Source organism: Lampris incognitus, chromosome 17 (genome assembly GCF_029633865.1).
Source record: "Lampris incognitus isolate fLamInc1 chromosome 17, fLamInc1.hap2, whole genome shotgun sequence".
Taxonomy (NCBI): domain Eukaryota; kingdom Metazoa; phylum Chordata; class Actinopteri; order Lampriformes; family Lampridae; genus Lampris; species Lampris incognitus.
This window is the reverse complement of record NC_079227.1, coordinates 23297270-23311665: the sequence shown is the minus strand read 5'-3', so window position 1 is coordinate 23311665 and position 14396 is coordinate 23297270. Positions and strand designations below refer to the sequence as shown.

Here is a 14396-nt window from a genome sequence, read left to right as displayed (position 1 = left end):
AGACAAACAAAGTGTTGGTTTAGGATGATATGATCAATCTGTCTAGGCTGTGTCTGGTCTGCTCTGCCAGCCATTGTGTGTGTGTGTGTGTGTGCGTGCAAGATTTATTTTAAAAAAAAGGGGGGGGTTTAGTAAGATTTTCCAATTTTTCAAAGATCAATTTGATGAACATCTCTTTGATTGACAGCTGGCCAGATCTGACTTGATGAATCATACCCTCCTAATACTTATGCTGGTTTTAAATTGCCAACTTTTCCACTGCATCTCCTCAGACCAACGACAGACCGTCTGTACTGGGCGACTCTGAGGCGCGAACGTTTTCCGATTCTGAGTGTGAAATAAACCTGGTGCAGAGGCAACTTGCCCCGCATGAGAAAATGTAAAATGAAATTGGCACGAAAACAAGTCAAAATTACCTAAGCTCATCTTTAAAATGGCCAGACCTCATTCGGTTTCCACATTTTTCTCTTTTAAAGCATACAATTTCTTGCAATAAAGCATTAAAGTTGGCCGTGTCCTTGTTTGGCCTTTTTTTTTATTGCTCAAAGGTACAAGTCGTTTGTCTCCCGTCATTACCTCTAATGATGTGTTGTGCCGTAAAAACCTTAATAATGGCACCAGAGAGGGAACATTCATTAGACTGACAGGAAGATAATAGAGCACAGACAAATAGTAGAAATGATTTTTCACGATCCCACATGAGCATACTAATAGCAGGGAGGAGCCGCCATCACAAGAAAGCTTAGCACTAGACAAGGCCTAATGATCATATAGAGAGTTAATGAACTTGAACGTACCTCAAAAGGGGGGGGGGGAGGACAGTCTTCAAAGCCCGAGGGAGACGTTCAGGTTCTCATGCCTCCCCCTTATCAGACTGCCTCCAGTGACTGCTTCATGGGTAATTTGCATATTGTACCACAAGGGGGCAGTGCGTACTAGTGCAATATGAAACATGAACTCAGCAGTTGTTATGCCCTGCGTCCATTAGGTGGCGGTATTGCGTTTATTTCGGCATATGCGTGCACACACGGACATGGGAGTACTCCCTGCGACAAACAGACGGGCACGCATGCGCACACACACAGCTTAGCTCATACAAACAGGTTATTTTTCCTCCCCCTTTCTGTCGTTTAACCTCCCGCCTTCACGCTACTGTTTCTGTCTCTCTCACACACAAACATACATTCACACTGTCCCCTGCTCTTCCCGTCTGTGATAATGTCCTTACTATTATATACATAAACACATGTGCAGCTCCTCTCTTACTCCTCTCTCGCCTCCTCTGTCACTCTCACACACACACACACACACACACACCATGCAGTCACACACACCATGCAGTATCCCTGTTTTACCCGGAGCTATTCCAAGTATGAGAGGCAGTGGGTGACTGTGACCTCTCCGGCCTGCACATCACCCCCTCAGAGTACGCTTTCATAGTTTCAGACTTGGATATGTATCAGTTCACTGGGCATGTGCTGGTCCCTGACCTTAATAACTGCCCATTAAATGAGTGCATATGTTGCGTATCTTTAGTCATTACAAAGGACTGGTATAATCACCATCCAAGTGCCAAATACATACATCACATTGTTTTACTGCAAATAAACAGCAGGGTGGAGTTGGAGTGAAAGGTGTTGTAATTTGATCATTTTAAAAAGGCTGAACATACAGCTAGGAGATAGAACGACGCAAAAGCTTTGTAGTGGTGGTAAGAAACATCCTTTAATGATTAAATTCAAAGTACTATTTTTGTAATAGCATGAACACTCAGTAGTTTAGGTGTAAAAATGGCGAAGATAGACAACTGAACTATAGCTTTACAGAAGATAGTAAAGAGAGGGCAGTTGTCATTAGAGACATGAAACCTCTTCTAACTGAACCCCCCTATGACAACAGTGGGTCTCAAACTAACCACGACTCTCATCTAGCAGCTTATCCCATTGCTACTAAGCTCTAAATTAACTGATAATACTCATCACAACACACCTCAATTTTTAGATTTGGGTATCGGGACCTCGAAGGAAGGACATTTTGCATGGAGAGGGCGAACCCTTGCTTGCTTACAGTGTTCAAGTCACATCCTAGTTAACTTATTTCTGATGGTACAGCGGGGGAAAGGCCGCTGACAGCGAAACACTAGCTGCGTTCCAAGGAGGACTGACATCTTATGGCGAACCCTGGGTTGTAGACCCCAGCACATGTAACATGAGTAACGAACTGCGGTCTGCAAAGCCAGGCGCACGCCAGCTTTCTTGAACTCAATGAATAGCGTGCTCGTCTGACAGGCGAATTCACCGTAGCATGCTGAACACAATAACTTGGCACATGCAGAGATGAAGCCAAGTCTGCACTAAGATAACCTTTATCTGCCTTGGGACGAGTATGGGTTTCCATGACTGCTGGATCACAGAGGGTTTGTGGATGTGCGCTCATCCATGTAAACAGATCGAGGGCCACAAATAGTTTAGAATTCATTCATTAGCATTCATTTTAATGACACACACATAATATACTAAAGTTATCGGCAGGGATTCCACGTGACACTTTTTGCACCCCACAGCTCGTATCTAGAAATGCGCAACTGCAAAGTTTAAAGGTAAACATTTAACCATCAGCACATTAGCCTCGGAAATTACTTTTGCATCACGTAACTTCTAGCTTCTAATGCAAATGTTAGCCTCAATACAGTCCCTTATCACAGTGGAATACGTGATATTAGACGATGCCGGAATAGTAAAACTGTTTTTTTTTTTTTGTCTGTTTTACCAAGTGAGTGAGTGTTCAGGTGAGATCCTCATCCACATTTGTTAGGCACAAGAACTACACAACCCCATCATACAGTGGATGAGAGCTAAATTCTAGACTTAGAGACGGCAGCATGTCAAACTTCAAGTATGTGTAACAGACATTTGTATCACCACTGCAAACCTCATTGTACTTGCTCGCATGTAAAGCTTATACTAATTATGTTCTGTCCTGTCCTCTGGTCTTTTCCTCTATGGCTTCATTTCAATGACTGTGTTGCTAATAGTGTTCAGAGGAATACCATTTTGGCTGAAGCATCATTGCCCTGCACCAATATAACCCTACAGTGAGCGTTATTAAGAGGCAGATTGGCAAATCGGGTTTACTGATCATACACACAGTGTGTACATAATTTATGCAGTAAGAGGTGAGGCAAACGGTTAAAATTAAGCTAACGCTCGGTAAGTTTACCATGAACATGAGCTGATGGTGAATGCTTAATACTGACATTCTACATAATGCTTGGTTTTGGATCAAACCCCATCATTATTTGTTACAGTAGTTCAACCAATACACAAAAAAAAAAAAAAAAAAAAAAAAGAAAAGAAAAGAAAACCGAAAAAGACAAAAAGGGCTAACGGGTCGAGTCTAAACAATCAAAAAAACCAACTCACATGTAAATGATTTCTATCAGTTATAGGAATGGTAAATACATAGCACCATTGTTGTTGAAAAGAAAATGGAAAAAAAAAACATCGAAACTTGCGAATTGAAAATAGAAAAGGACCAAACCTACATTAAACTGCTAGCCTAGCATCGATCCATCTCATTTGGATGTTACCACTCTTTTAAAAAAGCAAGCTCATCAGAGATTATTTTTACCTTTTCTAATGTTTATACATGCGCTTTGGTTAAATAATTCGAGAAACCTTTTTTTTTTATTTTGATAAATCTTTGGCAATGACCAAAAAACAGGAACATAAAACCCGATAAAATAGCGTCTTACGAACAAACATTGAGGCACTTAATCAGCTAAAACAAAGCTCAATTGACAGAGCAACACAAAAACTATGTACATATATGTAAAAAGTGTTATAAATAGGTTTTAAACCATAGATACTATATACATCTTCAAATTGTGTGGTTTTTTTTTTTCTTTTTTGTATTGATCTGGGTTTCTGTTTCTTGGTGTTACCCCCTCGTTAGGATCTGTGTGTAGTAGCCTGGAGGCTACACAGGCCATTGGCACTCAGACGTCAATACTCCACCTTCTGGGTGGGGGTGGTTGGGGTTGGGGGCTGACTTTACTGGAGTTTGGCAGGGGTTAGTGGGACCGTGGGGGGAAACGGAGGGGTTTTTCATTCTCGCTTTCTCAAGATGACGTAGATGAGTCCGCTGATCAGCGCCAGCGGGAAGGCTACCCACGCCAGGATGTAGGAGAAGCCAAAGGTGTCTGTCTCCGGGGCCCAGTTGGGACTCATCACCGTGTAGATTATGGCTCCGCTCATCACAAACAGACCTGGAAAGAGACGGGACGAGGCAGCAGACGGAAAAAATGGTGAGGAAAGAAATTGTGCTCTCTCTGTCTCGTGTCCTGGACTGAACTTGTTTGAGCGGAGGCGGATTGCAGCATCAGGGTTTTCCAGCCTCGACGCAACATCGCTGTCTCGTGGTCTCTGAACTCTAAACAAGGCTGCGCTGAATTGCCAACACACACACACACAAACTCCCAACTAGAGCCATGGCACGATGCCAAACGTTCTACCCATTCTCCTGGCGAGCATGTCATGATCTATATGTTAATCAGGCCTCCACACTGCTAGCCTTTTTAACATTTTTAACTTGTGATGCTGGCACTTTTCCAAATGCCATTCCCATTTAGATGAGTGGGCACCTGTGTACCAGGCATTGTGCCACTCCCCACCCTCAGGCTTTCACTAGCGCTGTGTGCAGCGCCAACCTGGGATGTCGGAAAGGCCTGCCAAGAGAGGGCACAATAGCCTGGCATCAGAGCCGCTCTTTAGCCAAAGGGCACAAAATACAATGGACAAGTGGAACATTATACAATTATAAATCGACGCAGACACTCTTTCAGTGCTTTGCCAATGGCAACACAGTGTAAGCATTCAATATTGTTTATTTTGTGCGTGTGTGTGTGTGTGTGCACGTGTCTGGGGGTGGGTATGCGAGCAGCTTACTCAGGTACTATTGTCATATTCTGCAGCATGAACTGAGCAGATGTCTGTCTGAAACCAACAAAGCCCTGTTAGACATTTTGTAGCGTCACAAAACCTTGCCAAAATGCAGAAGTTTTGTATCTATTTCACATTCAGAATAAGAATCTAATCTTGTTACCCCCCCCCCTTTTTCTCCCCAATTGCATTTGGACAATTATCCCACTCTCCGAGCCATCCCGGTCGCTGCTCTGCCGATCCGGGGAAGGCTGCAGACTACCACATGCCCCCTCCGATACATGTAGAGTCGCCAGTCGCTTCTTTTCACCTGACAGTGAGGAGTTTCACCAGGGTGACGTAGCGCATGGGAGGATCACGCTATTCCCCCAGTCCCCCCCCCCCAACAGATGCCCCGACCGACCAGAGGAGGCGCTACTGCAGTGACCAGGACACATAGCCACATCCGGCTCCCCACCCGCAGACATGGACCATCGTGTCTATAGGGATGTCCAACCAAGCCGGAGGTAACATGGGGATTCGAACCAGCGATCCCCGTGTTGGTAGGCAATGGAATAGACTGCTGTGCTACCCGGACGCCCACAGAATCGAATCTTGTTTACGGTATTGCTGGATGTGTGCCATAGAAGTAGAAATGTATGGGGAACTCACTTGCAAGGATCTGGAAGGTTCCGGTGAGGAAGAAGCGTCCGCCCTTCTGCAGAGTGAAGAGCTGACAGAAGAAGAGGAAGAGAGACAGGATGCTGAAGATGATTGACAGGATCATGAGGGCCTGGACTGCTTGGATCCATTCTGCAACAGAGGAGGGAGATGGAGAGAATATTGCGGTCAATAAATGGCTCAATAGAAGAGACAAACTGAATTATACTGACTTGAGGAGCATTCCAGACAGGGGAAAAAAAGAAAAACATGCAGCCAATTATAACTCATAGCCAGAAGCACATTGTAATGTAGGGGGTGGAAAAAGGAAAGAAACTGGTATGTAAAAGTGGGGCATAATTATCACAAGCATCCTATTCAACACTGATATTTTCATCCCAAATACGGCTGATGCTTTAGGCCCAGTTCGCCCTCGATGCAAAATGGGTTTGTGTTCTCCAACTGCTACTTAAATAGTTGATTCAACTTTTAAAACTGTGCAATAACTCTGTAACGTCAGTGTTTCTCAGATTAACATCGCTAACACTAAACAGCCATGGGAGTCTACGACATTGACATCCGCGCGGCCTGATTCAAACGTGCTCGAAGACAACAAAGCAGACGACCTGGCCGTAATTTCTTCCTGGAATGTTCCGTGGATCCATAATAATGAAGGCGTCTAGGTATCCTGTTGCTAAAAGCTCTGTGCTCCCTTCACAACAAGCCCCATGACTGGATTCACAATATTGATTCTGACTGCTCCTTTTCAAGGCCAGGCTACTTGAGGCCATTAACCCATTAGTCACCTGTATTGACTGGGAAGACCATGCACAATGTGTGTGTGTGTGTGTGTGTGTGTGTGTGTGTGTGTGTGTGTGTGTGTGTGTGTGTGTGCGTGCGTGCGTGCGTGCTGGTGGTGGCTTCCGGCCAGGAATCCTTGGATTTCCAAGCAGGGTCTATTTCTTGTCTGAGGGTTATGCATGCAGCCTACCAGGCTTCTTAGGTTTCCTAAGCTTGTCCATCCCACTCATATCTCTCTCTCTCTCTCTCTCTCTGCCCTAGCCCCCCCTCAAGTTTAGCTGTATCTCCTACTGCCATGTCTTCCAAGCAGTGACCAAACATGCTCCTAACCTAGACCTCCAGTGTCATGGAGGTCTGGCACACCTGCTGTCATGTCACAAGGATGGATGTGCATACAGACCCATGCAGGATGGGGATAGCCTCTGGGATTTGGATATATGTTAACAGACAACCCCCCTCCCCCATATTTATTATTTATTGTCATTAGCTTAACGAAACTTCAGGATGGAACACAACTGTGCCAGCAAAGCACTACACACATAAGAAAACATTATTTCTTACCTCTAACGTACTCAGACATCTGCAGTTTATCACATTTGTTTTGCATGAGGTAAATCAGCATGGTGTGGTTTACAAACTAACCACTTATGATGTGAGAAATTCATCAAGCAAAATGTCTTACTGGCCATAATGGCCACTAATGAGGGTTAAATAATAAGACGGCTCACTGTGTCTTGGCCTTCACCAACCATAACCTAACACTTGAGGCTAAAGCAAAAGCACTTCACAATAACATCACTTATTCACGACTTTCTGTCTGTATCCATTAGTGAGGAGCCAGGCTGTTTTGGTTGAAAGATACAGGCACAAATCTCTCAATGGGTTGATTGATTTGTACTGGGTCAACGGCAGAGAATCGGGTTACTCGGCATAACAACACAGTCTCCTGAAGACCACCGATCCAGGGCTCGCTTTTAGAGACTCGGATACCTCAGGGAGGAAAGATGAAACACTCAGCCTGCCCATTTGCTGCAAAAATGAATGCACATTATCTCTGTCCACATAATGCACTCCCGGCAATTCCAAACCCGAAGACCCAATTTGGCTGGAATAATTACATTTTTGGATGTGACTTGATATGATAATACAATGAGCAATGAGGGCTCCGTCTATGCTCTATGAATAGATTTCACCTGCAGGTATCAACAGTATATCACCGTTCCCAGATAAACAGACATCTCTGTCTTCCTTCCTCCACGAGAGATCGTTGCCGGAAAACTGTGGCATGGGGCATTTCCTGATGTGAGGTGAGGTTCGGAGCTCAGAATAACTCCGATAACCCTGATGCTTTTCATTCAACAGGTTAAATGAGTGTTGGTGTTTATCATAACAAGAACATGATATAAAAACTCAACTGATTTCAGCCAAACCCTCCCTTTTAACTCCAAACCGGAAAGAAAATGTTGAAAAGTTAGCCTTTCGACCAGCTAGCATGTTAAGGCAGGCAATGCTTACAACCAAAGTGGACAAAGTAATTGCAGATTTTTTTTCTCCGTATATTTATTGCCTGCATTTGTGAGGCACGTTGATGGGAGACATTCTTCTTAATGGCTATTTTTAGACTTTCAAAGCAAGCAAATTCATGCTGTTTCCCTGTTGCTCTGATGCTCCAAGTACAATGTTGAACTCGAGCTGAACATGTGATGATGGTGTGATTATTATTCATCGTCTGAATGACACCAAACTCTGGCGACTGACAATGGGACAAATCAAGCATCTCTACAGCCAAGGAGAAGGAAAATGGAGGTGTCCGAACAGACACGCACAAGGCCAAATTGTGTCATGGCTTGATGCCACAATCTGAATCCTAAAGACTGTAGGAATTTCCCAGACGTCACTTGTGGCTATTACGCAACAAAGCGTCAGAAGCTCTGTAGAAGATAAGTTTGGGCTTGCACCCCCCCCCCCCCCGTGAGGTCAGACTACTATCTTGCATCTTGCCCAGCCAAAGTGCAAACCTGGGCACATGCAATATATTACATAAACAATATGCGTCAGTGCACTAATGAAAACAAACTGGCTGTGCCATGAAACCAGCTGGCAGGGTGCGCTGGCCCTGTTGCTCTGACAAAACACACACTGGCTGAGGACCGCTCATTCTAGACACATGACATCACCAACCGAAGCCAGCCAGGCTTGGGGCTACTGCACCACACTGGTGGCTCATTTAGCAACAAAATATGCAGCTTCCCTGCATGAAATTTATATAACCTTTCAAAATCCTCCCACTCAACTCAACTATGATCTCAGAAGTTTAATCAAGTTGAGGTCTTAATGATCCATTACGGCCAATATGACCAAATACATGTATTTCTACTTCATGCGAGGAAAAACTAGAACAACCATGTGGCGGTGCATCATCTGGTCCAAAAACGTTTCCAGCACACCAGATGCTGCCTTTTAAATTTTCTTAATGATCCTCACAGACTAACGGTACACCCTATTATCTGACATTCGGCATCGATACATTCTGTCAGCATGCTATTTTATACATGAGGTAGTCTAAGGCCTTCATGTAATCAAACACACACACACATACATACACACACACAATCCTGCCCAGATGCAACACTTTAAATACTCTCTACAGCCCCACCCTGGTCTATAACTCCCTAAACTTCCATCCCATCTCACTATGGACTCCCAAACATGAGGTCTGAATATGGACACAACACCAAGACTATTTATACAGCGGCAGCCTATGAGCCGGGAGTTCATGGCTGCTGTTCCACATTCTCAGCACCAGGTGGAAATAGAGATCCAGAGGAGCCCCGACACGCCCACCTCAGCATAGTAAACAGAAATGCAGCCTCAATCATTTAACCTTTAACGACACAAATTAACGCAGTGCATGTAAACCAGCTTCAGCGCTGTCACCTTTGATATCACCCATATACAACCAAAAAAAAAACCCCGCAGACCACCAGTAAAACATAAGCATAATCAGACGTAGCACAAGGCATCGCCCATTTTTACAGCAAAGTGATGACAAAAGTACAATTTCCATCAAACAATAACTATCATGCAATAAGATTTCAGTTACAATGATGCCTTATGGTTACCAAAAATCAACAACAAGTATCTTACCTCCAGCAGAGGCGGGGTCACAATGGTATCCTCCATTGGCAGTGGAGCAGTTTGTCCAGAGGTCTGAGGTGCCGGTTGCACCTGTCGTCCATACCTAATGTGAAGAACATAAAACTTATAGATGAATCCCAATACAGGACTTCACCAAATGGGTCATGAGATAATCTCTGACCTACCAGGAAGAACTCAGGACATGCAACTATGATAATACTTCACATGACACACCAGAAAGAAACCAAATGTACTTACACTGACTATGGTAGAGACAAACAGCAGGACCAGGGCTGCGATGTGCAGGAGGATGATTCCCAGTAGCAGGAGCAGCATCTTATCAGAGTATCTGGATAAGAAGTAATAAGACAAGCAGAAAACAGTCACTGACTCTGTGCGTGCGTGTGTGAGTGCGTGCAACTAGATGTCTCGGATTTGTGCGACATGGGTGTGTCACTGCAGCACCCAAACATTAAAAGCCTTTTGAGGACTCGTCTCGTTTCGGAGGACCAGTCTCTCTCATAGGGTGCGCGTGTCTGCGAACAGTTTACATTATAGAACAAGGGATAAAGCTACCACAGACATTTAGGATGACTAAACTTCCACCTTTAAACTGTCTACGATGAATAAGGGATAGCATGTAACGGGTTATTTCAAGAGTCTGAAAACAGTCTTTTATTCTGTACGTAATCTCTCCCAATTTGGTACAAATGTATTGATTATTATCTAATACATGTTTTGTTTTGTTTTTCGCCAATCTGGCTCGTCCCTGCGCGCGTTAGGGTCCTTTTACACCTTGTTTACAAGCAAGTTATTCTCATTGATCAAAATAAACACACATGACAAATGAATGGCAACGTAGTTCCACAGAACGAAAATGTAACGATTCGAAACAAAACAAAACACAACAATTTCTAATCGACAGAATAATGAGTGACATGCAGGCTGGGAGCCCCGTGTCGCTCCGCGTGTAAACCCTGCGCGTCCATCGGAAAGGCGCATCTCGCCACATTGTCATGAACTCCTATGCGCGCGTCTGCCAATCGTAAAAGTTCACTCGCGGCGTTGAAGCCAGGCCACTTACTTGGCGCAGAGTTGGTATTCCCACAAAAGAGAGCGAGAGAGAAAGAGACGGAGAGGGAGGGAGAGAGCGAAAAAATATATAAAGTTCACACTCGAAAAGGCTCAAAACCAGCTTTCCCAAAAAAAGAGCGCAAACGGTAGTTCCTCGGTCCTGCGTCCCTCAGACTAGATGGATGCCAGCGGCGCTTCCAGCGCCGTTATAAAGCGTCTCGTTATGGAAGAACAACGCCCTCCGTGCGTCGCTGCGTCACGCAGGGCCCCTCTGCTGCCTGACAGCCCGCGCTGCATTCAATGTGCAAGACACGCAGCGTGCCGGAAGAGATGACTGGAAACAACGAGAAGGAAAAGGACTGTCGGGTTTGGGTGGGGGGGGGGGCGACATCAGTGGTCGTTGTTTGGCTGACGTGGTTAACGAGGAGATGGCGGTAAAATCGGGTTTCTTGAGGGGGGGGGGCGAAGTTTGTCTTTTCTCTGCCACTTCCCCCACCCCCTTGTTCTGATGCTGCATTTGTTTAATTGCGTTACCCTGCTACCAGACAATCCGATAGACAATCCGATATTCTGTTATTCATTATTATTCATTATTCTGCACCAGGGCCAGAACAGAATATCTGACCCCTTTCGATAGATGGTGCGGCCCAGTGCGTTTTACAGGACCTGGATTTAAACAGAGTCCCATAGGGGCAGTGTTTTGATGAATCATTTTGATTTTTATCGCAACTACTAGCTACAGTAGAGTGGTGTGTTATGTCCTAAACAGAGTGTCCCACGTTGTCTGGGTAATGAAGGACACAAACACTGTTGTGGTGTGATGTGGGGTCTTTTCCCTCTGCGCCTTGTGACTCATGCTATGTATGAGAGTGTGCATGGGTCTGCCCAGCAGACCAATGAGGAGCTGCATCTGGGGCTCTCCTCTGTTTGACATGAGTCACCGGGAGTGAGAGGGCGTGTTGGCATGGGCAGGGATCCCAGTCTTCTACTTTTAAGACCAGAAATGACGAGCACATACCAAGATAACAGCCCCATAAATATGGGCGTAGCAATTGTTGAAACTCAAGGGAATAAATAAAATGTCAAGGTGGAGGACAGAGTAAGGGTCAGCAGTGTAAATACTTTTAGATATGAGCTGATTCATCTCTGTTCACTGTTCTCTGCAAGGCACCCAAGAGCAACCCTGTTGATCCAAATCTGCTGTCTTGTTTGGGAGAGATGTTGGGCTGAACACGTCCGTAGTGGCGTTCGCATACAGATCTAACTTTTTGTGAATGCTACGAAGAAGCAGCTTACAAAGCCGATCTGACTATTTAGACACCTGCTGTGGCACTACTTCATTTATAAAATGTCCACCGCCTCAGTCCTGTGAAAAGGCGACAGAGCTGAGTCCGGGTCCTTTTTGGAAAGCGTAGGTACTGAAGGGTCTTGTTTGGATGGATCGTCGTATTGTGAGACATACTAAGCGTTCTTTCAGTTGGCAAGTGGAAGAGCTCAAAGCCTCGGATAACCCCTTCAAATATCTACTACATCTTGTCACTTAGCTCACACTTCCTAGATGCCTCTTGACCAGTCTCCGCACCCACATGAAAATGAAAGGCTTTTTTTTTTTTACGGCGCTAATGTCAGTTCGACATGACATTTGACAGTTACAAGGTCAAAATAGCCACAACATTTTGCACATTTTGCTTCGAGTGGATATTTAGAGGTCCTTCGGTGATTATAAAAGTGTGGCCACCTATTTCTGAATACATTAAAATACATCATGACCCCCCCTTTTTTTCTCCCCAATTGTACCTGGCTAATTACCCCACTCTTCCGAGCCTTCCTGGTTGCTGCTCCACCCCCTCAGCTGATGCGGGGAGGGCTGCAGACTACCACATGCCTCCTCTGTACATGTGGAGTTGCCAGCCGCTTCTTTTCACCTGACAGTGAGGGGTTTCACCAGGGGGACGTAGTGCGTGGGAGGATCACGCTATTCTCCCCTCACCCCCCAACAGGCGTTCCGACCGACCAGAGGAGGCGCTAGTGCAGCGACCAGGACACATATCCACATCCGGCTTCCACGCCCGACCAAGCCGGAGGTAACATGGGGATTCGAACAGGCGATCCCCGTGTTGGTAGGCAATGGAATAGACCGCCACGCCACCCAGATGCCCCTACATAATGATTTTCAATGGATTCAGCTCGAAGCCGATGCAGCTGATATGCAGCAGAGATGTATTAGATATGCAGGTTATATGCAGATGATATGCAGCAGATATAAAGCAGATATGCAGGTGTGTAGTAGGTCCCTCAATAAAGCTTCTATGTTTGATCAGTTGAATTAGGCAAGAAAATGCAAGACTAATCAGTTGAATTAAGTAATGGGGTGCGAGATACTAAGGAGAGGGCTTTTGCTGTTTGGCCGTCTGAACTTTAAGCTGGTCAACACCAAAGGTACACATTGACATCTTTGTGTAGAAGACATCCCTTGCTAAACCGAGGAGTAGCTGGGCTAGCCCTCCCCCACTCCTATCCCTTATATGTCAATGTTTGTAAAAGGCTTACAATCAGTGGACTGAGTGGACATGCCAACCACATGGGAGTGTTAGGTTTACTCCATTCGTGGAGCCGAGGCTTGGAGCCAAACTTTCTGGGGTAGCCTCTCAACACACATTTTGACCAATAAGCTGTATAATGTTGCATGTAGACCAAGCCCTAGCATGTCATCTCCATCATCATAATGACATGATTTGTCTTTAGGTTACCCTAAAGTGTGAGAGTACATTCCAGGACCATAGATAGGGCCAAAGTGAGGTGGTACATGGAGACGGAGAATGGAGGTGCATAAGTTAGAGTAACTCCATCCACATGCCAACACAGAGGAAAGCATTAAAACAGATGTGTCGCTCATGTGACTCTATAACCTAGGAGTGGCATACGGTAAAATACCCTTGAGACAATTGAATACCATATTTTGTGGACCTTAAATCAATGTGACACACAGAGCCAAGCCCTATGTCATCCCCTAGACTAAATTAGATGCCATTATACTTAGCTACATTCAAACCACAATCCATTAGTGACGTAGAGTGAATTACTCATGCTTTAAGTAGACATTTATAAAATTGACTCGTGGACCAGAGAGCGTCCAGTGTTTCTTGAAGGACAAGGGTGAGGTTTGTCTGTGTTGCTTATCAACCATGAGGGAATTGACCCTTGGCTTGTTGGCTTGTGGCAGCTGTCGAATGGTCAGAGGTGGGTCACTCCCTGTGTTCTGTCATCTGTGTGTGAAGTGTCATTCTCTGTTGGTCCAAAGAGCGAGTTCAGCAACTCCCCTCCAACCACAGACTTCTCCACATCGGACCACCCATCCTCACTCACAGCCTAAATGCCCAGATGTGTCCCTCAATGGAGTTCTCTGGCCAAGGTACCTGGTTGTTTTTACAGGCACAGATGGCTTGATTCAAAAGTGAGATCAATCTCTCTCTCTCTCACACACACACACACACACACACACACACACACACACACACACACACACACATTCTCTTACTTCTGTCTTCCTGAGGACCCCTCATTGACTACATTCATTCCCTAGCCCTTAACCCTAACCTTAACCACCAGAACCACACGGCACGAGCAAGCAAATAGACACACAAGACAGGGAAACACATGATGCTTATTACGCACCAGAAACTCGACAATACACATGGGAAATAGTACCTCTGGCATGAGATGAGTCTGCAAATTGTATACAAGTGGCCATGAGGGAGGGTTTTGCAATTCAGAGACAGACCACACGGGTAGAGAGAGGGTTAG

The 14396-nt window shown here is 45.2% G+C and overlaps 1 protein-coding gene across 1 annotated transcript; it reads right to left on the bottom strand.

Moving 5' to 3' along the window:
* Positions 1-1711: 1711 nt before the first annotated feature.
* pmp22b (peripheral myelin protein 22b) lies at positions 1712-10782 on the bottom strand. The gene is made up of 5 exons (XM_056296989.1): positions 10603-10782; positions 9777-9867; positions 9528-9621; positions 5592-5732; positions 1712-4267 (listed from the first exon to the last, which is right to left on the bottom strand). Exons 2-5 carry the CDS (start codon positions 9852-9854, stop codon positions 4107-4109), a joined length of 474 nt encoding a protein of 157 aa, XP_056152964.1. The 5' UTR covers positions 9855-9867; positions 10603-10782; the 3' UTR covers positions 1712-4106.
* Positions 10783-14396: the final 3614 nt, after the last annotated feature.

Bases quoted from the DNA above. Each gene is read 5' to 3' on its own strand.
- pmp22b (XM_056296989.1), bottom strand. From the start codon at position 9,854: ATGCTGCTCCTGCTACTGGGAATCATCCTCCTGCACATCGCAGCCCTG. The intron at 9,622-9,776 runs GTAAGTACATTT...TCTTCACATTAG, and splicing joins TTGTCTCTACCATAGTCAGT to GTATGGACGACAGGTGCAAC. The intron at 4,268-5,591 runs GTGAGTTCCCCA...GTCTCTTTCCAG, and splicing joins AACCTTCCAGATCCTTGCAA to GTCTGTTTGTGATGAGCGGA.